General features: G+C 34.2%; 2 protein-coding genes across 5 annotated transcripts in view; both read left to right on the top strand.

Moving 5' to 3' along the window:
* Positions 1-7,638, top strand: part of CycT (Cyclin T) — a 36,417-nt gene extending 28,779 nt beyond the window's left edge. The window contains exon 9 of the mRNA XM_076132159.1: positions 1,628-7,638. Coding sequence (XP_075988274.1) covers positions 1,628-1,669 — 42 coding nt within the window. The 3' untranslated portion in view covers positions 1,670-7,638. The remainder of the gene's footprint in view (positions 1-1,627) is intronic.
* Positions 7,639-8,763: 1,125 nt separating this feature from the next.
* E(Pc) (Enhancer of Polycomb) overlaps positions 8,764-25,646 on the top strand; it is a 139,566-nt gene continuing 122,683 nt past the window's right edge. For all 4 annotated transcript variants that reach the window (XM_076132001.1, XM_076131999.1, XM_076132000.1 and 1 more), the window contains exon 1: positions 8,764-9,167. In XM_076132001.1, coding sequence (XP_075988116.1) covers positions 9,015-9,167 — 153 coding nt within the window. In that variant the 5' untranslated portion in view covers positions 8,764-9,014. The remainder of the gene's footprint in view (positions 9,168-25,646) is intronic.

The raw sequence follows: 25,646 nt of genomic DNA, 5'->3' as shown, positions 1-25,646 counted from the left end.
TGTTCGTAGCTCCCCAATTTTCTGTTTAAAATAATGTTTATTTTCAGCATTTTTGTTTTGTATGAAATTAGAGACTGTGTATGACATTTTATGTACATTTTATTTTGTGTATGAGAATGTCAAAGTGTTGCAACACTAAAATATTGTTGCATGTCTTGCCAGATGACAAATATATCATAATGTCTTGGCAATATTGAATGATTCTTATTTGTACAATGATGATATTATTTTCACAAGCTATTATTTTCATCTTCACATAACTTTTTTCGAAGAATAATTTTGAAATTTTTGACACTGATGTTTATACAATCTGTCATAATTGTCAAAGTTATTCATAGATTAAAGTTATTGCTTGATGAAAAAACTAGCCAAAAATCATTGTATAAATAAATATATGTTTTTTTTCATAATCTTGGTGTCTTAATGTAACAGCTAAATAATAGCTTGAGCGCAGCTGTGTATATCGTGACCTCCTGGGGCTGACTATTTCAAATTACCGTCCGATTTGAAACGGTCTATGGGTTGCAAACGCACATTATCGCTGGGTTTCCCCCCTCGCTTTATAAACCCTGGTGGCGGGAGGCACTATGTACTTCGGAATTATTATATAATTATACATAAATCCGAGATGCATATGTGTATGAAAACACACAGCGGTGGGATATTAATTTTTTTCTATAATTTTGTCAAACTGTCCGTTAATTTGATTAAATAATCTTGCCCATAAGTACAGTAATTCGTGAATTGATCAACAAATGTGAGATTTTTCTTGTTTTTTATTATTTTGCATTTCTCAAATGAGCTTTTGAATTAGTATATTAAAAGATTGGATGAATTTTTGCACGTTTATAGAACTTGGCTGCCTGTCTAATATAGCGAAGTTGTGCTAATATATATAATAGTTTATATAAATCTGTTAGTTGTATTGGCATACCTTTTGTTTTAAATTGATAGGCAGCTTTGGACCCGTATTAATAGACTAGGTATCAACTTTGAAAACACGTTTTTAAGAACCCATTTTTACTTACTAAAATAGGTTTTTTGCAAACGGCGCTTTTGAGTTGATGCTAGTCTTTTAATACGGGTAAATATAAGTGTCAAAAATATATCTAATCTGTGAATTATCTGTACTTAAAAAAAGCGATTGTCGGACAGTAAATTATTTGTTTATTTCAAATATACTCGTGTCATTACAAACGTGCGAACAACGTGATTAACCCCCGGTTTCTGAGGTACATTTAGCGGTAGTTTATCTATGCAATAGCATTTAAACAAAAAAAATGTTATTGAATAGATAAACTACCATAAAACGTGCCTCAGAAACCGGGCATAAATGAACTGATTAATCTCCGGTTTCTAAGGTACATTTAGCGGCAGTTTATCTATTCAATAGCGATTGCGAAACGCTATTGAATTGATAAACTACCGCTTAATATACTCAGAAACCGGGGGTAAGCGTTTAAAAAAACGCTATTGAATAGATAAACTACCGTTAAACGTACCTCAGAAATGATGTGAGCATGTTTGTAGTATCGAGTATAAAGTCCCATTGCTGTGCGTGACCCTTGCAGCCTCATTAGGAACGACGACACACGGCTTTGCGCTCACCACGTCCTACGGTTTGCAGGTCGTCGAGCAGGCGATGGGGAACGGTCACGTGGGCAAGTGACCTCACAGCCCCGCCCCGCGGTAGCGCTGCGTGTGTCGACGTTCCTCCAAGCGACAACTATCGGACCTCAATAGTGTAGTGTAACTACGGTTTATTATTTTCACTGTACGAGTTAGTGACGGTGTTTGGCGGGTATTTTGATAAATTTATGACTTGAGACTAGAACTGCCGTCCTCTAAATATAATGCCGTTATCTACAAAAAAAAAATCGAGATATTCGATAAAAAGGCGCTAGAAAAGAAATGTGCAACGATGCTTCGTAACTATCTGGAAACAGCATTGAATATTTCTTTTCTCGCGCCTTTTTTGTAGATAACGGCATTATAGTTAGAGGACGGCAGAGTAATGTACCTTAACCTTTGACCACGGTCGGCTATAGTCGACAAATCAGAATGTGCTCACGACGCTAATTCTTGTCGACATTTGCCGATGAAGGCGTCGTGAGCACTTTCTGATTTGTCGAGTATAGCCGGCCGTGGCGGTCAAAGAGTAAATATGATTGAAATAGAATTGTCATTTCATTGGTTTATATCTTTGAAATTACAATAGCTATTTGTAAGGTATGTTATTGTTTGTTATTTAGTAGTTCTGTTTAATTCCGCCAGATGTCGTCCGAACTTATGTTTTTTTTTATTTCTCTTCTATTTTTTTTTTAATTTTCCGAATGCGGTCCCGGCTCTGTTGTTTGTCAGTACAGTGACGTCACAGTCTTGTACGACGTTATCACTATAATGTAAATTATCATTAAAATTACTTGCACTAATGTAAATATTTAATATGAGGTAGTGACGTCACTGTTAGAGCCGCGGCTGTTTCATAACGGCGGGATTTAGGTGCGGGGTTGCTAGCTACTAATAAAACGGCCATTGACGCCGCCACCCACCCTGTTGGGACGAATGGGCTTGAAAATGTGGATGTCAGTGTTGTATTTTTATATCATAGTTATTTTTTAGTTCTTGGTACACTTTTTTTGGTAAATAACTGCTCGAAAAAAGGACCTTTTTTTATTAAAGTGACCGTTTTTGGATATATAAGTTTAAAATTTATTTGTAATACATAAATCATGCATTTAACTATAGCAAATATGTCAGCAATATAATAAATTGTTTCTATATAATATACGACACTGATGTGCAATGTTTTCTGTAAAAAATATATCGACAGCGAACCGGAAGTTGCACGACTAAAAAACCGTAAAATTAACTGACATACCGCAACGCACCGGTTAGTTGGCGACAGTGACTGTTGTTTATGTAAAATGGTGAGATTTTTTTTTCTTTTAAACAATAATTAATTTATATTGTAAGTGTATATTTTGTAGGTATTAGGGCCTGTCTAGATTTTTATAGTATTTTTTTCCCATTTCTGGCTGGCCCAAGATTTTCGTACGGCGCTAGAGTAGTCACATTGGTTGTTTGCAAAAAACCGTAAATGTTCCGAAGTAAATGTTCAATAGTTTGAACGACGAATGTGACTACTACCCGCGTCGAGTGCCGATAATATATTACCGATATCGACACACTACGATTAAATCTTACTTGATGTATATGACGATTCTTATGAATAATTCTGATTAGATGTTAAATATTATATTAAAAAAATACAAAACAAAAAATATTATGACGTAGCGATGAGTGATTGGACGAATGAATTGCAAAAAAAATAATCAAAAAGCAAAAAACGATGTATAGGTATGGATAGTTAGATTAAGATGTTGTTAGGTAGACAATTGTGAATTTTAAAATAAATATCATTTAGGGCTGTTGCACGCTAGCGACTTGCTGCCGCGGCTTTTTCGTGCGACTGCTGTTTCACTGATGCCGTCGATGAGTGAATTCAACGAATAGTTATAAGTTTGTGTTGTCTCGCATTTATTGTCAAAGAGCATACATTTTATACAAATATGTCCATCCCCCATTCCTCTTAAATAATAGTCAAATAAATAATTGTACAGTGTTGAATACTTGCCTTGAATAAATATAGGAGTTAGCTAAATAAAGTTCCGAATGACCATTACTGTGGTATTTCTAAATAGGGTTAGGTTATAAGCGGATCAAGAACACGACTAATCGCAGTTGCATACAAAAGTCTCAAAACGTAACTTAACCTGCGATTAGTCGTTGCGATCGCGCGAAAAAGTCGTCGATACTGTAACAGCTCGATTTTTTTTAAATAATTTAGTTAGACGTTAGCGATTTGTTAAAAAAAATTGTTAATTTTGTTTCCTAAGGCTAGATTTTGTAAGTGTAAATAGATATTTTGTGTAAAATGAATTTTAGTTGAAATGTGCTAGCCATCGCACCTAGTTCGTTTTGAAACTGACGACGTTTCAAAACTACCGCCACGAACAAAGATAGAGTGTGTTCAGAACGGCTAGTGGTTGCATGGGCTATATGTTTAGGCTATAATGTGCAATTGGGCTATGCTAAAAAATGTATGGGATATGAGCACTATGAGAAAACAATCTTATATCACGCATCCTATTTAGGATAATATATTCTACGTGATTAACACAAGGAAATAAGGGATACAATATAATTATATAAATAGTATATAGAAGCGCCACTTTTGCTCCACGGCCGCAGTTTTTTGTACGAAATTTTGATTCTATTGTTGCCCAGCAATCGGCCGACTATTGGCCAACAGTCGCGCAGCAGTTGACCCACTGTCTGAACACGCTCCTTTAGTCAATGTATTTATGAGAAAAAATGGTAATTTTTGTATAAAGATAATAAAACATATTAGCAAAGAATCGGCCAGGTTTCTTAATATTTGAAAAATGTGATATAATAATGTTTCGATTCAGGTGAATAATGGTTGTAAACTTATATATTGTTGTATTGTCTATACGTAAGTTGATTTTATTACGGAAACAGTAATATTTTAGTCCAGTTTTAGGTGAAAATAAACTTTAAAAATTCCCCAATCCGTTCTTCCAATTTTCAATTGGTAAAAGTAGCGATATATTTTTCTATACATAAAGCATTACATGCTTTAAATTGTACTTTATGTCATAACGAAAAAAATTAAAGTTATATCTTAATTCTTTTCAAATATACATTTAATTACAAATGTCTTATGTATTTCAGAATTAAAACATTGCTATAATTTTGAAGGGTAGACAAATCCTTATAACATATTCAATATCTAAAACTGGACTAATATTTTTGCAACGCAAGACTTACCCGATACATTGAGCTAGCCAGCTTTCTATTACATATAGTTTCATGTCAATTTAGCTGAAATATATAGAAAATTATATATTCCAAACAATGCCTTCCCGACTTAGTAATATTAACAAAATAAAATATTTTTTCATAAATAGAGACAAATTTCTTAGCGTTTTAAAAGTAGACAATGACCAAAAAACGAGAGATTTTTAGCACAGTTAAATTGACATGAACTATTAAAAACCAGCTTACAATATGATAGTATTTATACAAATTAGAAATACTCAGAATACGAAGGTTTCTTTGAAAATGCTGGTCGTGTAGGACAAATATGTTTAGCAGGAGTATTGGGTGGACTCATGAACATGTTAACTTAGTTCAATATGTCGACAAACTTCAGAAAATTTTAAAAGAATTGTTGCTTGAGATGGCTGTAACGCATTTAGTTGAACAGCATTGTGGCTTGGAAGCGTACGTGAGCACTTAGAAGCGCTTTATGTATTGGCGCACTAGATTGAAGTTGTGCTGTTTAACTTTGTATATCTGAACATAGCTGCAAGTCTCTATAAAAGACGAATTATAAATACAAGAGATGTAGGCAGAGAGTGACAGAGATGTAACAACAACAGCATCTATGTGTTACTTTTGTATTTTAAATTTGCCTTCTGTTCAGTGGTTTGTTGCTATGTTCAGATACATAAAGTTAAATGGCGCTAATGTCGGCACTCTATACCAAACAGGTTAATATCGTGATCATGAGATTGTCAAGATGTATTGTAAATGTGATAAACAATGTCTTCTGGATATTACGCGAATGCTATTTATTTTAATAAATTATTTCGCGTTAATATATTTTGTTTTGTCTGTTAACGATCCCTTTAACACAAATATTTGAATAAATATTTAATTTTATTGCAACACTGAAAGGTAATTTTTGATATGGTAACAATATTTTTTTAAACTTATCTTACTTTTTTTTTATTAAGGTCGAGTTCAGTTTTCATAAAATGAGTTCACCCAAACTCGATTTACGCCATTTAAATACACACGTAAGCAAAATTTAAACGAATTCTAAAGATATTCCCAAATATATAATATTTATGATACAATTATCTAATTGAAAGTATAGCTATCACGCCTCTTAGATTAAGATACAAGAGATTTGACCCGACTTTGGTCGGATGTCCTTTTATAAATCGACAACAAATTATTACTTCAAAATATGTATATCATCAATTCATTAAAAAGAGAGAGAAAATATCAAATTCTTTTACATAATTGATTCTTTTTGATAATAGTCAGTTTATTCCAAAATTTTACTATTTGAGCACGAACATTTCATTCATAAATCAATTTATTTAATTTTTACGAGGTCTTATACCTACCGAAATTAAACGTACCAATATTTTCAAATTGAAATTATTTTACCAAATAACTTAGTTTACACTCTAGTTCAATGTTTTTATCTTTACCAATATAACAGTTAATTTAAATATTAAATTATTCATCGTAATAAGTTACTTATTACACTAACTTAAGGCCCCTTTTCAATGTTTAGGCAACTGGTTACAATATCAAATAGACAGCAGATATTTATACTACGCTAACTCAACATTTGATTTAATCGTTTTTCATGCTAAATTACTTATAATATTTTATTTTATATGCCATAAAAATCGTTTAAAAAAATGTGTGATTATTCCATAGATGAGTGAACGCATAGTGGTATTTGAACTGGGCATGTCCGTGCTTCGGAGGGCACGCAAATAGTCGGTCCCGGTTGTTGTCAATTAAGATTACAGTCGTGAAGCCACGTCAAAGGCTTTTGGGCGGCTTGAACAACTTTGACACTAGGTTGACAACTAACCATACGATAAGAAGAAGAAGAAGATTACAAAAGTTATTAAGTTAGTAGTTAATTTCTTCGACTGAAAAGTTCACTTTTACAAGTTAGCGTAGTATAATAAAATAAGCTGTTGTCAAAATAATAGCGTAACCTCTATTCCTCGCAAATTATAGTATATTTTGTACTTCGCCTTGTATATAAATCTATCAGATTTGTTACTAAATTAGTAGGGCGCTAACTAATCATATTAGTTGCACCGTGTCTATATGACACATAACAACATACGGGCAACATTTAGTTGCCTTTATTTTTATTGTAAGCGTACTTTGAACCCCTAAAATTGACTTTTACGCGAAACACGTAATTGAGAATATCTTTGCATATTATTTTGCTTTAAATATAAATGTTTAAAAGTAAAAATATGCTATTTTAACATTATTGTTAGTACCAAGCCATTTTGGTATGATTTTTCGCGCTAAACTATTATTTTAATATGGTTATTGCTTTTACAAATTCGGTCGCAAAATTTCGTTTTATTAAAGTCGTACAGTGCGGGGATCCCCTTACTTTCTGTAGGGTTGCCAACAACTGAGAGTTATAAAACTAGGTCGAGTTATTAATATTTTTGACAGAAATGAATAAGCCCTGTTATTTTCCTTGTAGTAACATTTTAATACGGAGGTTTATAAAATGCATTTCACATCAAACGTTAGCTTAAACTTAGCAATTTTTGATAACAGGTTCTACGAACCATAGATATGATTTTTAATTTTTTAAACTAATTGTCTGACACCACAGACTAAAATCTTTTTATTTAAAACTGCGATTATTATTTAGTTTTTTTTCCAAAGATGTATGCTCTGGATTTATTTTTTTAGAAAAACATCGGGAGGGATGCTGCCAATAATGTTGTATATATAGTTTTAATGGAAAATAAAAGCATTCTTTCTGTATATTGTAGTTTTATTGAACCATTTTTTTGTTAGTGTGGAAGGTGGAATAGTAAGTATAGTTTAGGCCTAATCCGTCAGTATTGCACTAATGAAGTTGATAAAACTATTCGACTACCCGCTAAATTCGGCTTTAAGTATTACAGTATGTGGGTTTCGCATAATGCTCCTTTATAGTTCAAGTAATCAAGATCATTAAAAATTATCGCAATGGAAATACTAACAAGTGGTAAGTAGCTCCTACAAGGTTTTGTAAAAATCACAGTAACAAAACAGCGAAAAAACGATACAAACACAGTCAAATATCTGTTGGTATACTAAAGGTAAAATAAATCGTCTGAGGAAACGGCGTATGAATTTATAGTATAGTGAAATTAATAAAAACAAAATGATTTTCTATGCTGTTCGAACCGTTTTTTTTTCTGTAGTTTTATTCAGGACTAAATCAAAGCTACAATTTTATCAAATAAAGTGACATGTGGAGCCGCAGACATAAGTAATTTAATTTAAATTTAAATTATAAATAAGCTAAGCTAAAAAAAGTTTAGAGGGTAGTTTCAGATTAGACTTTTTTGCATGTAATCATAATTAATTGTTTAAATAATATGTTACGAAAAAAAGAACCAAAAATTAATTATCTACATTCTACATAGATTTATAACCTCATTTTGAATATGGCTGCATGGTATTTTTCCTTCGCTAAAACATATTTTGTCTATGGTTAAACATAATGAGGAAAATATTCAAACTTATTTAAGCACCATTTTCAATCAAATAAATTATAGTAATTCTTAAAAAAAAAATAAAAAGCATTTTATTTTCACCATATTATAGTGTAAAATGCCTTCCAACGTTATTTTGCATTCCACCTTACGTAGAACGAAACGTACTCTTCAAAGTCTGTAGTCTGTGGTCCGCGAAGTAACATCCAGCATCATTTATATGCTTTTTTCATTTTTCTACATATTTAAACATTTTGTTTATTAATTTTGTTATATTTATTCATTTATTAATTTTTTAAAATAATTTAGCGTTAAAAATAATACATTTGTGACAAAATATTTAAATAGTACAAAAACTGTCGGAATTGGTCCCGCGTGTTTCCTTCCCGCGCACGTCGTACTAGGTGGAAGTTGGTCATGGTCGTCCGCCAAACGGAAAGCCGCCATGATGGCTTTCTGTAAAGTACGCTCAATATGTAAAGTTTCGTTATTGTTTTTCATTAATTGTGACTGAGTGCGTGCAAAAATTAATCATGGGAACGAACTAGAGTGTGCAAAGTTCAGTTTACGGTCCCTTGGGACCTCCTAGTGGAGCTATAAAGTGTTTTATAAGTGCATTTTTGTGTCGACGCTAGCGTGTTTTGTTCTGTCAACAAAATGTCGAAGCTCTCGTTTAGGGCGAGGGCCCTGGATGCGTCGAAACCAATGCCCATATATCTCGCCGAGGAGCTTCCGGATTTACCGGACTACTCGGCGATTAACCGTGCAGTACCTCAGATGCCCTCTGGGATGGAAAAAGAGGAGGAAAGCGTAAGTATTTTGCGCATTTAGATGTTAAGTCATCGGAAACTACTGTGTGTCGGCCATTACGTTATGTTTCTTATTCCCGCCGCTAGAGGCGGTAATATTTCTCTTGAAATTTAATATTTTCGAAAAATATTTATTATTCGGCTTGTTTCGTGACAAAGTATGTATCAATATTTGTTTTCTGGAATGAGAAATACACGACGTAAAACTAATTGACGGAAACTTTGTAGCAAAAGTTATTGTCAAATTTTGGCGCGACAATCGAGCACATGGTGATTTTAACGTACTGTGACTCCATTATACTTAATTGTGGATTTCTCTTGAATTTGGGGACGGATTTTGCTGGAATTTTGATATGTTTTGGGTGGATTTATGTATCTTTTGTGGTGTTAAGATGATAATTCGCCGGACGCCGGGTCATATGTTATTTGTTTACAAACAATGCATGCCGGCAAGCGTCGCACCAGTTATTAAATTATCATCAACTGTTTTACATGATTACATACATTAATTCACCAATATTTATTGAAGAACAGCGCACTTTACCACCGCCAATATTCAAATTATCGATATTTATTTCAAATCTTTCTATATAGGATTGATGAATAGTGATTTAGATACAAACATGTTATTCAACAATTATTATTATTTTTGATTTGATAAACCAAATATGTTTTAACTAATATTTCAAAATATTGAAATCTTTGATAATTAATAGAATTTCCGTAACATTATAGGTACCTACCTAATTATTTTTTGGTAATAAGATATTTTTATTTTACTTTTGGAGCTTTGGTTATAAGTTTATTTGTTTCAGTTTTAAAACACGATATCTTTTATTATTCTTCTTATACTGTTTCTCTGACTAGATTTAATTTTGTTAGACATCAGTACCAATAAGGAAAATTTTTATATCCCGCTACATAGCAGTGCGGATACAATTCTAATATCACAATAAATATTTTATACTTCTTTCGGACATGCGATTTGCCTCAATTATTTTTATTAAAATTTAATTTAGGTAGATTTAACATAGACTTGAATGATTTTCAGTTCGTATCAGGTTTTAGTCTTGTTATATCCAGTTATGGCTATTACCTATCTGCAGTTATATGTTATTTATTATTATATTTACTTAAGAACTAGAACTTACTTAAACATTTTGTAATGTGGTACAGCAGTGTACCCTATAGATCAATTAGTCCAAAGACACTTAATTAATGGTGAACAGACTATTTAACCTGTAACTGTTTCGGGTATTATAAATAGGTTGGTATACCTTTAGTAAAGTTATAGGTATCTTTTAGCAATATAGGTAATCTGTATCATGCTTTTACAAACAATATTACTTAAGTAAATTGCCGCTTCGACTGTTTACCAAAAGTGGTAAGCTTTTACTATATATTATTAATAGTTGTTGTTCAAATATTTCCTCAACATTTAGGTAGTAGAGTATTTATTGTTATTTAAATCAAAATTTAGGAAAATGCTGTATAGTAAATATCCTCCTGACTTCAAAACCATATTTTGACTTATGTAGTTACCAATATTCTTCTACACCTAAGTATTGTTTAACAAATTGTTATGTTCTTCAATTATTAGATACAAGTTCTAGCCTATGATCTTAATCAAGGTCAGGTCTATCTGTGTACCAAATATCATTAAAATCGGTTCAGGAGTTAAGACATGAAAGTGTAACAGACAGACAAAAGTAATATTAATAGGGATTCCAAATAACAAAAGGCATAATATTGTAAGGAAATATTCCTATTTTTTAGATTTTTCCTTTTGTTTATGATTGAATTATCAATAGCAAACATAAAGTGATACTGTATATGTCTAAGAATAACTGATTTATTAATAGTACCTATGTCAATGTAACACAAGTTTTTTATAACAAAGTTTATTCTATGAGACAAGGTACTCACAGTTTGAGGTCATCCATCTGTTACAAAATGACCTCATCTTGTTAACACTTTGTTGTGTGAAGCATTAAACACCTTATTTATTTGAAATATTGGAAATAAGATACATTATTTGCAAGATTATGTATTGAAAATTATTGCTATTTTTTATCGCAATTTTCTTATCTAGGTACTAGGAATCTACTGCACATATTTAGTCGCAAATATATCAGTATTAAAATTGTATCTACCTACCCATTGTAGGAATCGTGGGTTCGATTCTCACATTGAGAGAACGTTCGCGAAATCTATACATTTTAAAATGTGAAATTAACATAGGTCCTACATACCTAGGTACTTCATGTCTGAAATCTGAACCCGAATTATATTCTACCTGATACTTTAATTACACACATCTGTCTTTGTAATAAACGGAATAAGCAACGAGATTAAGGTACAAGGCAGACGCATAAAAAAACTTACCCAACCTTGCATAAACCCTTCGTAGCTCGGACCCTTTTTTGCACATTACCGAGGGCCGACAGAGGTATACACGTTGTAGATACAAGTCTCTAGTAATACTAGGGAGTTGTAATTTGTGCGAAGTTCGTGTAATAAAATGTTTGTCTGTTGAAAACTTGCAAAATATGTAGGTATGTGGGAATGTTGTCGTTTCCAAAATAATTGGTTGTCGTTGAAACTTTACTAATATACAAATCACGTATGCAAAGTTCCCCCATTCGATACTACTGTCTTAGTTCATTGGCTGCAAGTACTGTGAGAGCAAGACGTTACCTGTAAATTTTAGGCACAATGTTAAATTCTCTTATCCAAATATTAGTCCAGGTAACAAAAAACATCTCTGCATTTACCTAGCTAAATTTAGAATTTTGTTACCTGGCTGCCTTATATGAAACTATAACTTCGGATAGGTACTTAAAACTAAGTTGTCAGGTACCTAACTAGTCATACTTTGCAAGTTTCGCCTTCGCGTAAAATGTATAGCTATAGACTGAGGAACTATAGAGCTGAGTATCATGCCCAAGACCTAATTAATTCGTGTCAGATCTATTATTGCCATTGGTGGGGGGTTAAATGTCTAGGTTATTAGATCCAAGACTATTTCAACATTAATTGAAGATATTTCGCTGCATGTGGGCTTATAATATCTACGACACGTCTATTTCAAATCGGACATTTCGGCGCTGTCCCAACACAGACGTAGTTTATAATAATGAATCGTATTAGCAGTTTCTGAGAATATTACATACAAAAAAACATAAATACCGCTATAGCCATTATTATAGGGAAGTATATACTCTATGAATGCTTGGTTCGACATATTTCGGCCAAAAATGGTCCACTTCAGCTGCATTGCAGTCTTAGTTCGACGATAGGTATTTACTGAGTGCCAAACTTCAATGCTAAGTTTCTCGTGCCACTTGCTTCCAACGGGAAAGTTATGTTAAATCTTGTATGCTCAACTCTGTGACCGGGGTTTCAAATAAGAATAGATTTTTATTGCAGAACGGTGATATTTTTCGAAAAAGATTTTCTGGAGAGAAAATAAATTGTTATAATATTGGTTATTCTTTGGGTAGTGAAGGTCCGATGTCAGCCGACCTATGAGAAACTGAAATTCAGCATTATTCCTTTTGTCTGGATGCTGACCTTAGCATAGTAGGGAATAGGGATAAGACGAAAGTTGATTATGAAAGGAAAGGGACTATGTTCTTGCTGTCAAAGCAGTCCTCTAAGGTAACTTCGATATCGAGAATTTATACCAAAAAATATGATTATTTACTACTAAAATTTAGCTATTTCAGCAAGCATATTTATTAGAATTCTTCACATTGATGACTTAGCCTATTAGTTTTATTATATTCTGAAAGTTTCCAGTATTTATTAATATTCGAAATATAATAAATAACCTGTCACTCACAAACACGTTAGAAAGTCGTTCCCAAATTAGACAGGTAATTGATTTGTGTAATTATAAATAATATCTACGTCTGGTCATTAGCCTTGTGAGTCATTGACCTCGGTGTCATATTTCAGTGGAGTAGGAAAGAGGGTAAATTAAGGGAAAATAGAATACGAATCATCAATTACGAAATATGTAACGTATACTTTAAATCTCATGATAATATCCTTTAAGTGGCGTTTGGCCGTTTGTTAGGGAATTCCCAATAGCAGTCTGGAGGTCGATATTGAGCCTGGTAAACAGAGATTACCGTGTCCCGTATATAAGTGGTTGTATTTATACATTTCCGTTTATATACCTCAAGGAAAACTGGAGCTATTTTGCTAAATAAGTACCTATTCTATCTTATCTTGCTAACTAACTAAAACTTGCATAGCAAATTTTCCTGTTTACGAAACACATTTTTAAATTTAAGCTTATTTCGCCTAAACACATAAACTTTATAAATTTAGCAATCGTGATAAGATGGCGTTTAAATTTCCCCAGTCGTAATACGACCGGAATTGGTTCGCGATCCAATGAGACATCCACACAAATTGTCCTTGTTGACTCATATCTCACGTATCTACGTATTATAAACGTGTATCTTCTTAATATAAAGGTAATGTAAAAGGAAAAAGTATACAGAGTCTCTCTGAATGTTTTATTGGCACTTTTTTTACTGTTTATTTAAGTGTCTGCGCAAAATTTCCGCTGTTTAAAAAGTTTTTATAGGTATTAACGTACAGGGCATTTTCCAGAATTCTGTCTACACGATTATTTAAAAAATTTAGTATAGACTACATTTTTTAAATAATCGTGTAGACAGATGTGATGTGAAGTGAAATTTCAGTGGTGTAAATGACGAAAAACATAGGTTTTTCGTCATTTACACCACTGAAATTTCACTTTGCACTATTTCCACCATTTGAAATTTCTGCTACATCAGTTTTTCGAAGGCTAAACTAGAACGAAATGTATTTTATTTTTTCCATCTGGCATACCTCTCCGCCTTTCTTTGATATTGATTTAGTGGCTACGATGTAAAACATTAGCAAACACACGGATTTATATTTGATTAAGACTTGTTTGCTACACGTTTCGTATAAAAAGCGACGCCTGAAACTAGAAATGCGGTGAAAACTAAATAAACGTGTTTTCATTTCTCTCTTTGTTTATGTGAACGTCACTCGGAAATTGCTTGACGGATTTTAATGGAGTTTGATTGTTACGACCTATTGAGGTTTCTTCTTTAATTAACACTAAATTAGTTTTACTAACTACTCGTGCGTGGTTTGTGTAAATTGTTCGAACATAATAACATTATTATGGCACTTATACTCATGGAATCGAGAAACTCTAGAATACGTATTTCGGAGCAGTACTTACCAGCATTTTACTCTATGCGCTAGACAGGGCTATGCGCTATTCCTCGTTCAAATTTCATCAAAATAGCTGCAGTAGTTCTAAGGGTGAATACAATTTGAGTTAAATTTACATTTAAAAAATGTCTATAGAAAGATAGCTCATCTATTACTCGTACTACCATAATAAGCTTGATCAATATGGAATTCTACAAAAAGAAATTCGTGCGCAAAGCTTGTTGTTTCCATTATTTATTTGCATGCCATATCAGTAATCGTGCACGTTTCCGAATTAGCGGAAAAATTGTCCATAAAGTTGGCATTACAGATAAATATTGACTTCGAAACTGTTTTCGTTATCTTTTATTTGTAAATGTTTGATAAACTTGTTTTGAAAGCTAACATTAGGTGTTATATATATTTTAGTTTATAAAGCAAGCATTTTATATCTTATCTTAGGGGTGTCGACTAGTAGCCGGCTGAAACTTCGGCAACTTTTGATCCTTTGTATCACCCCCTCCTTTGCTACTTCAAACGATAGGGGGCATGCAATGTTATCAGTTTTGCTATGCTCCTCATCGGTAGCCTATAATCTTCTGGCTCAAGGTATCTGTATCCTAGAAGATCCATTATTTTTTTTCCTAAAGCGTTACATTTGCCAAATATACATGCTTCATGGTTTTATAAAGTAAGCAAATTGAGTACCTACACTTTTGAATTCCATATCTCTCCAAATATTTCGTAGTGTTTGTACGCTGCATTAATTTTCGACGTACAAACACGTTTTTGTGGTTTTCGTACGCTCGTATGACTATTGATGACATCGGGGCTGTATTGCAACAATTTGAATGGACACTGGAATGTTACTCATTGGATCCTGTACATTCCTGTACCAACGTTGGAATGGAGGCTTATTGGAATATTTTGATGGTATGCCAGACACAAATATTTACAAATATGAGAGTATTCGGTACAATTTGTGCGAGTTTATTAGCTAGGGCTGCGTTTTTTAACAGAGATGTGCAAATAATCAAGGCGTAATAAATTGTATAAGTAGAGGCTAGCAGGTAACTGCGGGTGATAAAATAAAGTAATCTTATTTGTAGAAGTTTTTCCGACCGAAGCGCTGTACTACCTAATATACTTGAAATAAAATATATCTAGCTATCGGGCCATTTGAAACGTGCGAACTAAGTCATGTCATTTTATCAGATTCTCTCGCTCGCACTTACACATTGTTACATTCCTATGATTCTTTTGATTATGACGTAGTTCGCACGTTTGTAACGACCAGAATATAGTAGATGGTTTAAAAGTGTCTGCTACCTGGCTTACCTCAGTTGTGGTCAGTCAAGTCGCTTTGTGATATCCTGTACCATGTTACGCGATTCGTCACGCACCACGGCGCGTCATGCACACTCACCAAGGGTCTTGGCGTGACTTTTTACTTTTTTACTGCCAACGCACTTGGCAGGCTTCACGAATAGGCCTTGGACTATTCAATATTGAAGTTTGATTGTAAAACAACTATTTTCTACGCTATTCTATAGTATTTTATTTGAGTAGGTCGTTGAAGGTGAGAAATAAGTACGATAACATGTTGTTACTATGTTTTCTGTTCTGTAATCATAGTAATTTTAAAAAAAATATTTCCTCGATAAAGACTTCCTATATCACTAGACGTATAGTATTATAACGTTGAAATAAATCAAATAAATAGTTACACCCAAACTCAGTGCTATAGAACAATCTATGCAGTACCGACCAAGCAGGAAGTATCCTTTAACATGCAATTGTGTAATGTGTATCTAGGGGACCGCAGCTTTTTCTTTTATCTTTCTATAGATAAGACTTTTCTTTTTACATTTAGACGGAAACATACCAGTATTCTAGTTAATTCTTCCAACTAAGCTCAAATACTTGTGTTTGGAGAGGAATTACTGTAGAATTGCAATCAGAGGAATGTACCCGCAAAATTGTCTTTCGTAGATTACATTCTTTAACCATTGAGAGTACTGCTATGTCTTAAAAATTGATTAAACGTTCGTAGTTGTTCTCTTTGTAAGGATAATCATGATACGTCAGTGATTGTAAAAGCAATTCAAACTAGTTACAAAAACGACAAATCACTTTAATTAATATATCACACAATCATTCTGACTACACAATAACACTACAATCTTTCCTTATCAATTGAGGAAACGCATTCCTCTTGAGCCCTGCAAAATAATTCTCAGTATTACAAAGCGAAGACACTTGAAATGGCAATACAATAACAGGTTGGTAAGTCCAAAGGCCAGCGGAGTGAGCGTATAATGAAGATAATTTACAATGTTGACTCATACGTTACTATAAACAGCTGACTCGCAGCGTATGTACGAGTGAGAGCGCTCGCGTCTGCAATCATTGCACCCACCAGCCGGGACTTGAGTGTTTTAAGTCAGGGAAACACTTAACGGAATAACTTTTTAATGGAACCGGACGGATATTGGAGAACTTGGCATTTTTATTTTAATTAAAAAGACAACTTTTGTTCTAAAAATAAATTCTGTGGCGAGGGGATTTAAAGTACAAATCTCGGGAAAAATACTTGTAGATAAAGTATTTTGGGTGTGTTTTGTCTCATTTTATACCACTACTGAACACACGTCTTAAGTTACTTACAGAAAGTTTGTATTTAACAGAATATTAGTATCAATTTTTCTTCTTTTCTTCATGAGCATCCACATTTTGGTTTACACCTGTCTAAATTATAACAATATTATGACTGAAGCCTAACATAACTTGTGAATATAGGTGCCACTTATACCACCCCTTCAGAAAAATACAGACACCCTTGAAGTGCGATACAAAGGGCTTGCCAAGGATACGAGAGCCTGCCTTCAGGCATACACGACGAACGAATTTTACACTAGAACGAAACGGTCTGGCTTGATGGGGGAAAGTGTTTTAGAACTCTCATCCCGATGTGAAACTACACATACAATATTTTGTTTTACAACAGTAGCTATTCATGGTTAGATTTATTGTCAATTCTTCAGCGGATTTGATGTAGTGTCTGGTATTTTGACGGTGTATGTCTACTTTAACTTGCAAACTCGATGATTAGCCACTGCTATACGTAGTAAGGACTCGATGTCACTTGTTCAAGTGCCTGAGACTATATTACGTTACTAGCTGACCCGCGCAACTTCGCTTGCGTCACATAAGAGAGAATGGGTCAAAATTTCCCCCGTTTTTGTAACATTTTTCACTGGTACTCTTTTCAAATTGGTAGTAGCGTGATGATATATAGCCTATAACCTTCCTCGATAAATGGACTATCTCACACTGAAAGAATTTTTCAAATCGGACCAGTAGTTCCTGAGATTAGCGCGTTCAAACAAACAAACAAACAAACAATCAAACAAACAAACAAACAAACTCTTCAGCTTTATAATATTAGTATAGATTAGTTACAAGGTAGATTTGCTTTGGTTATGTTGTACTATACATTTTCCTATAAATAATATTTAAAAGTTGTCTGAAAATGTACATGAGGTTTCATACCTATATAGAAACATAAATAAAGGTGGTATCTGGCACAAAAAGTAAGCACGCTTCAGTAATAAATATTCCATGTCGGTAATAAGCTTTGGTCCTAAACAATCGTGATTAATTACATCATAACGTTTCCATAATGAATGACACGGCGACATTCATCTCAGATACGTTAATGAGTTTGTAATACGCGTACACTGTGACAATAATTAATGCAACCTTCGTGCTCTGTTAATTACGCTAGGAAGAACTTAATTATGGCTTATATCAACAGATTTTTTGCTTTGCTTATTGTCAACACAAGAAAAAAAAAATTTGCTCATACCTACTTAAATAAAAGGTCATCAGTCTAATGTAGTACCTAGTTAAAATATTAAATAAACTGGCCAACCTATTTTTGTATGGCCATGACAAAGGTATCTTTGTAATGAAGCATTACCTACGTTTTTACAAGGAAACAACTAACCTAATTACTGTCTTCCGTTTAGGCATAAATTCCTAGACAGACAGGAAAAATGGTTCATTATTATATCCCTAAAATAAAGAAAAGAGTAACCAATCCATTGTATTGTTCCAAAAAAACATCGCCAATTTTAATAGAACGCCCATTTTATACAGGTACTTAAACTATGCGTCCGCACATGTTGGTAACATGATATAATTTATAATATCGCGTTAGGGTTTTAATACGCTCGTCTCGTACAAAGTATCCCCTCTTTCTGCCGCCGGGTATTTTACCCCAACCCTTCGGGATCACACGGATTATTCGGGAGGTCGATCATTGTGTTATACGTACATGTATGGATCGGCTGTGTACTCGTTTGCATAGATTGTAAATTTGTTAAAGCTTTAGGCTCTGTATATTATGAGCGTGGCTTAGGGGTAGGCAGACTAGCGCCCAGTCTACGACTACTAATAGTGCAGTAGTTTAAATAAGTGGCTATGGATGTAGTCGCTAGTCGTTCAGGTGACTCGTAGACAAAGTCGTCGTTGGTAAAAGTGTCAACTAAATGCGATATTGAAATATATCTCTTACGTAATCTAGTAAAAAGATTACACAAAATTGCAGAGAAAATCTCTTTTCTGAAACAAATACGCAAAGTGATCATTAAAATCTTAAAACAGTAGGATTAACATAAATTATATGGCCGGTTTCCAAACTTTGCACTCAATTAAGTAAATGCTCCAAATGATAAAACGTGAGAAGCATCTTTCTTTGTTTTATTTTATATGATTGTGTAAAAAATACGTCTGTCAGCTTCGAAATGTGAGACCGTTACTTTTGTAATGTTATTACTCATTTCGTGAGCTTTTGCGGAGTTTTATATGAAACATTAAGGCACTGGAGTGAAGGCTGAGTTATGTCTTAAAAATGAGTATGTGAGCGCGGTATATTATGTATTTATCTGCTCCTCTTTCATGGTATTTCTAGCTGAAATTCTAGACACGTCACTTACTCTTCAAAGGCCTGTGGTATTTATTATATTAGACTTGCGATATTTATGATACATTCTTTAAAATAAACTTACCAATGATTCTAATATGCTAGAAGGAGTGTATGTAATATCTTAAATAAATAAAAAAAACAAGAAGAGAAAGGAATCTTATCTTTCTTTTTCACTTCTTTTGCACAAATGCAATCAGTAGTCAAAGCTCCAGTTTTATAGGTATTCAAAATACGGTCCAAATTAATGGCACGAAACCTTCGGTGCGCGATCGAACTACACTTCACTGGTTTTTAATTTGTTCAAAATGTTTGTTGGGCTGAAAAGTAATTAAAACAGGGTATCCACTCTCGTTTCGGAGCGAAATTTCGGCATGTTATTTACTGCATTTCCAAAGCTTTACTAGTGAAATTGGTAAATTATTGTTCCTCAAAAATAACTGAAATTACCTCCGGAAATTGCTGAAACATTTTTATGAAGACTTAAAATAAACAACGCCATTTTATTAATGGAATTTTTCAATTAAGAGCTCGTGTTTCAGGTATTCAGTGCATAAAATAAAGCTGTTTGCAAAAGCACAAAGAATTCTAAATTAAAACATGTGGTTCTAAAAATGGTCCGACTTCTGAATACGACATTCGTTTACATAGAAAAAAGTATAAATATTTCAATTTGTATTCAGTGGTGCGTGCGTGTACCTCACCCGGCGGATAGAAATGCTGTAGATGGATTATAATTTTATTCTTACGCCGGATACGTATCAATAAAACATTCTATAAAAAGAAAAAACACCGGCTGTGACGCAATAGCTTTTTAAAGGAAGGGTGGAGGTCCAAGTTTTATAACAACTATAAAATTTGATATTGGTACTCGTTTCGATGTTACGAACTTGACTCATTTTAGTATTAAACAACAACGAGAGAATAAGGCGTACAGGTGTTCAGAATTATCAATATCTTTCGTTCATTCGCAGATTTACACATCCATTTTATTATCTACCATTACTATAGGACTAACTAGTTTGTGATAGACTTGACTTATTACGTAGTTAAGAGAAGCCTTGAAATTGAACTTGGGACTCGCAGACCTTCAAACTCACCTTCAAAGCTTTGTTTTACTTTTAAGTATCAACCTTACATCATAAAATTTAATCGCAAAAATGACTGTCAATATCCAAGCAGGTTGGTGGCCCGTAATGAAATGAAATTGCTATTCCCTAGCTGCGATGTAGAACGGGTGACGTAAGCATCGCATAAAGGGCTCGGAAAGGACCGCTTAACGGAAACAATGTGCACTAAAACCTCGTTCACATCGCCCTCGCAGACGTTGTACAATTTGATTATAATGTATTGGACCTGTTATTTCAACAGACAATGTGTGCAGATTTGTTCTCTCTCGCTTTTGTTTAATTTAACCCCTTGTTCGTAAGGGGTTTGGTACAGACCCGAGAGGTGATTATTCGTCTTTTTTGATTTATTATGCGTACAAGTACTTACGACTGGTTTTCTAAACAAAATAACTTCATAGTCGTAGCCTCTAGTCGCGCTGATGATTCGTGTTCGAGTTCTAAATGCAATACTATTACATTCTAGTGTTACTAAATGATCAACGCTTCAAATATGCTTTTTTGAGTTAGTGCGTTTTGTGTACTCAAAAAATATATAAGTATCTATTACCTATGGTAGTAAACAAGTATCAACAAGGAGTGTTTGCTTGTATACACTAAACAAAGCAAACACATTACATATACATGCATCGTTTAACTGTTTCGGAAGAGATTTTAGCGAAACAATGCGAGTCATAACCGTTTTACACCTGCTAAACGGCCAATATATCAACATTGTTCAACTTTGTCGAATGTTAGCCGGCGGCGGCGGGTTTGGCGATCGTTTGACGTGGGTACGAATACCGCTCGTAATGGAAAATGGCCGAATATGTACCTCAAATAATGCTTGTTGAAAGATTTTAGTATTTTTCTAAAGAGGTTTTAAAATTTTGTTTAAAAATGGCACGTACTCGTATGTTTTGATTGAACTAGATTCGTCACAGGTCGATGACATTGTTATGTTTACCGAACACGTAGAGCAGACTATCAAAAGGCAGACTGTGTGAACGAGAGAAGGCTTAAGTCTGCAGGACTGTAAGTAGGTGGAGAATATCATAATCTGTGAATGATAATTTTGTCAATTCTTTTTTACCGATCAGTGTACGGTGTACGTTGCCTCCGTTTTAATTAAAAGTATAACTCCTAACACAATGACGGAGTTTAGATAACATCCGAGATGTTACATAAGGATTTTGAATCATAAAGTAACACAAAGCTTATTCATACTTTGAAACTTTGAAATTAAATTCTTGGATCTTAAAATGGCCAGATGTTTCGCCACGGACTGGGATACCACATTTCTTACGGAATCATAATAAGACGCATCTGGTCGCTTGTTATGAAGTTTTAAATTCGTTATTATTTAATAGTGTCTGTCGTACGAGCGCGAGCGTATCATTCATATAAAAATAAAAAATCTATTGTTTTAGAGACTGCTTACTTTTTTTCTCACTCCTTTACTCAACCTTTTTTCAAATAAGTGTATTCGGTCCAGAATTAAATTTATACATATTCTTGTTGAATACACCTAAGTCTTTCAATATACCTATTGATATTAAACCTCCGATCCAAAAAGGTCTAAAAGGGTAATTCTATTTTAAGCGTTCATAGAATCTATGCTAATATAAAACGATGAAAAGTTTCTTTCATTAGCAAAATGTTAACGTTTCTAAAGTTCCGTGGCTAATAAAAAGTCTACATTATTCACGATTAAAGTATAATTTTTATTAAGAAAAATGTCGAAATATTACGAAAAATGATTCAAAAATATGAGTCAAAGAATTAGGCCAATAGCAAGTAAATTAACTTGAGCCAAATGTATTTCAATTGTCAAAGTATTTGTTATATACAAACTTATGTATGTAAAGAATAAAAACAAATTACAACGTGTTCTCCTTGATACTTCGTCCGAGATCAATAACCGTAGATTGCGCGAGATCCCTCAAAACCAATCATCTGCCCAGCACTTGTTATTACCATGGAAATATGGACTCCGGCAAACGGCGATACTCACCCTCACGTGGGACCTAATACAGCTAGTGAATGGCGTAGCAAATATACCTCTGCTTTACCCATAGGGGATATATAGCCGTAATAATGTTGTGTCAATATGGCGTGCAAGCGAGTCGAGTAAAACCGTGCTTCTCTTTATTAAAAACCAATCTAGGATAGGATTTGATTTGCAAAGGACTTTAAACGAAATGGAAGTCACGGTTAGGTAAAAAAGCTCAAAATTGGGGTTTGATTTAACGAAATCTAGGTATAATAGCAGTGCAGTGCTGTTCTAATAATTTTAGAAAATATGGAACGGTATGCAATTATGCATATACTGGAATCTTTAACTACACGTTTCCGGATTTTTCTCCTTTTATTCAGTTTTTTCGTAATGAAGTCTACGCGAATTATATTCTAAGAAACGCAAACTATTTTCTTCGAATCTTGCTGTCTACATTTAATTATGATTTGTGGTGTACCATTCCGTCTTTGTGACCTATAACTTGACAGTCTTTGAGGCGTATGATTTACGATATATCGGTACATTTCGATAGCCTTTTATTGCGATAAAAGGTTTCCTTGCTCCAACTTAATATTCCTTTATACTGGACTGTTATGTATTCTTTTGAATGTATGTATGAAAGCTGTAGAAAGATTTTCATTCGATGTTTGCGCGTTTATAATGTAAAGTTTGTATGAAATTCTCTTCAAAGGAGATCATCCATTTTGGGCCTTTTTTCAAAGTGCCGGCCAACAAAAAAAAGTGGCATGTATCGATAGAGCTAGCCATTTGAAGCAATAGTTAGTATGGCACGAAACCGGTAGGATCGCTTTGAACCGAGTTATACAGGTTTGAAGATTCATAATATTCAAAAGTTAATTCATTTCTGAAAGTGCTGTGAAACATAAAATAATGATTGATTTTGCTAGAATTAACTATTTAAAGCAAATGACCACTCTGAAGTTGATTTAAGGTCGTAAGCACACGTATCAACTCGGAAACGGGTTGTCACCGTATCAACTCGAGATCATCAGTATTATTTGTATGTAATTCCCTACTGTAACACACTTATCGGAATCGTTATGTGATCGCCTCGGCTCACGACCATGGGAGTGGTTCGTATGCACATTATGCATACACCAGCACCCAGGGTGGAGTGCGGGGCTATGTGCAAATTCCGATAGAATTGTGGGCATACCTTCTAAACCGCAATATGTAACAAAATATTGTTCCACATGCCGATGAGTCGGACATAACAACCCAACGGCAACACTCTAGATGACCTCTTACCTAGACGATGGTTTGTTAGTTGCACACAATCGAGGGTGCGGCCCCTTAGGTGCGAGTTTGATTCCCCCGGCGCCTCAATGCGTCGCCACTGGACTGGTCACTGGCGACTAGCGCAAGGTCAGCGCATCCTCCCTTAGCGAACCCAAGGGGCCGCACCCTCGATTGTATGCAACTAACAAACCATCGTCTAGGTAAGAGGTCATCTAGAGTGTTGCCGTTGGGTTGTTATGTCCGACTCATCGGCATGTGGAACAATATTTTGTGCTTCGGGCACCATTTGTGATGAGGGCCCTTGTTATGAGGACACATATTGCGGTTTAGAAGGTATGCCCGCCCTTCTATCGGAATTTGCACATAGTCCCGCACTCCACCCTGGGTGCCGGTGTATGCATAATGCGCATACGCACCACTCCCATCGTCGTGAGCCGGGGCGATCACATAACGATTCCGATAAGTGTGGTACAGTAGGGAATTACATACAAATAATACTGATGAGCTCGAGTTGATACGGTGACGACCCGTTTCCGAGTTGATACGTGTGCTTACGACCTTAAATCAACTTCAGAGTGGTCGTTTGCTTTAGATACTTAATTCTAGCAAAATCAATCATTATTTTATGTTTAACAGCACTTTCAGAAATGAATAAATGTTTGAATATTATGAATCTTCAAACCTGTATAACTCGGTTCATAGCGATCCTACCGGTTTCGTGCCATACTAACTATTGTTTCAAATGGCTAGCTCTATCGATACATGCCACTTTTTTTTGTTGGCCGGCACTTTGAAATAAGGCCCAAAAATGTATGGAGCGTGGATGATCTCCTTTATCGAAATGCAATTGAATGAGATGGTACTGAAAGCGCTTTTTGATTTTAATGTTGCGTAGTCGAAACACGTTTTAATACGTTTCTTTTCGTACAGCGCAATTATACGTGTAAATATTTTAATGAGACAAGCTTTTTTTATCAAAAAACTCGACATGCCTGTGAGAGAAGGTCGCTTTCAGATTTTTCGCTATTAATAATTAATAACTGTTTTAAAACAGTAATAGGTATCGCTTTTTTCATTTTAATGTGGCTTTCTGGTTGTTCCAATATTTACGGCGGTTCACAACCTTTCATGAAGAGATATTTGTCTTAATGTTATATAAATAAATCTAAGTTAAATGCTACCAGAATGAACTATAGTGATAAGTTATCTAATATGAAATATATAAAACTGCACGATTGGCGCAGTGGTTTAAGCGGTCACCTCGCCGCAACAACCGTAGCGCCGCGTGTGGTGGGTTCGAATCCCACCCGGGACAAATCTTTGTGTGATGAGCACGGGTATTTGTTCTGAGCCTGGATGTCAATTTATCTATATAAGTAAAAAGTATATATTTAAAAGTATATAAGTATGTTTATCAGTTATTTGGTTACCATAGTACAAGCTCTGCTTAGTTTGGAATCAAATGACCATGTGTGAGTTGTCCAACAATATTTATATTTATATTTATTTATATTATATTAATACACCCTGTCTTAAACCCTTGGATATATTCAGGTATACCCCAAAATATTCGCAGGGTCTACATTCTTCGTAATATATGTTGAGAATGAAATTGAAACTGAACCTCTCTGCCATTTGTTCGACAAGAGATTGGCCGTACATTCCTCTGAGGTGCGGTTGTCCTCCGGGACTCTTTTTTTACTCCGTAATGGAAGACGTGAAGTAATGTATTATAGATTATTTTAGAAATCGATTTTGAATCACGATAAAATAGCCGATTTAGATACTATCGAAATTGGACTATTTTGTGTTGAAAAGGTCTATATCGTCGTGTATTTTTAAAGCGTATTTCTATATATTCACAACTTATTTAGTTCATCCTAA

This window comes from Anticarsia gemmatalis, chromosome 27 (assembly GCF_050436995.1).
Source record: "Anticarsia gemmatalis isolate Benzon Research Colony breed Stoneville strain chromosome 27, ilAntGemm2 primary, whole genome shotgun sequence".
In the NCBI taxonomy this organism is placed as follows: Eukaryota; Metazoa; Arthropoda; class Insecta; order Lepidoptera; family Erebidae; genus Anticarsia; species Anticarsia gemmatalis.
The sequence above is the reverse complement of the archived record's forward strand: the minus strand, read 5'-3'. Positions and strand labels throughout refer to the sequence as shown.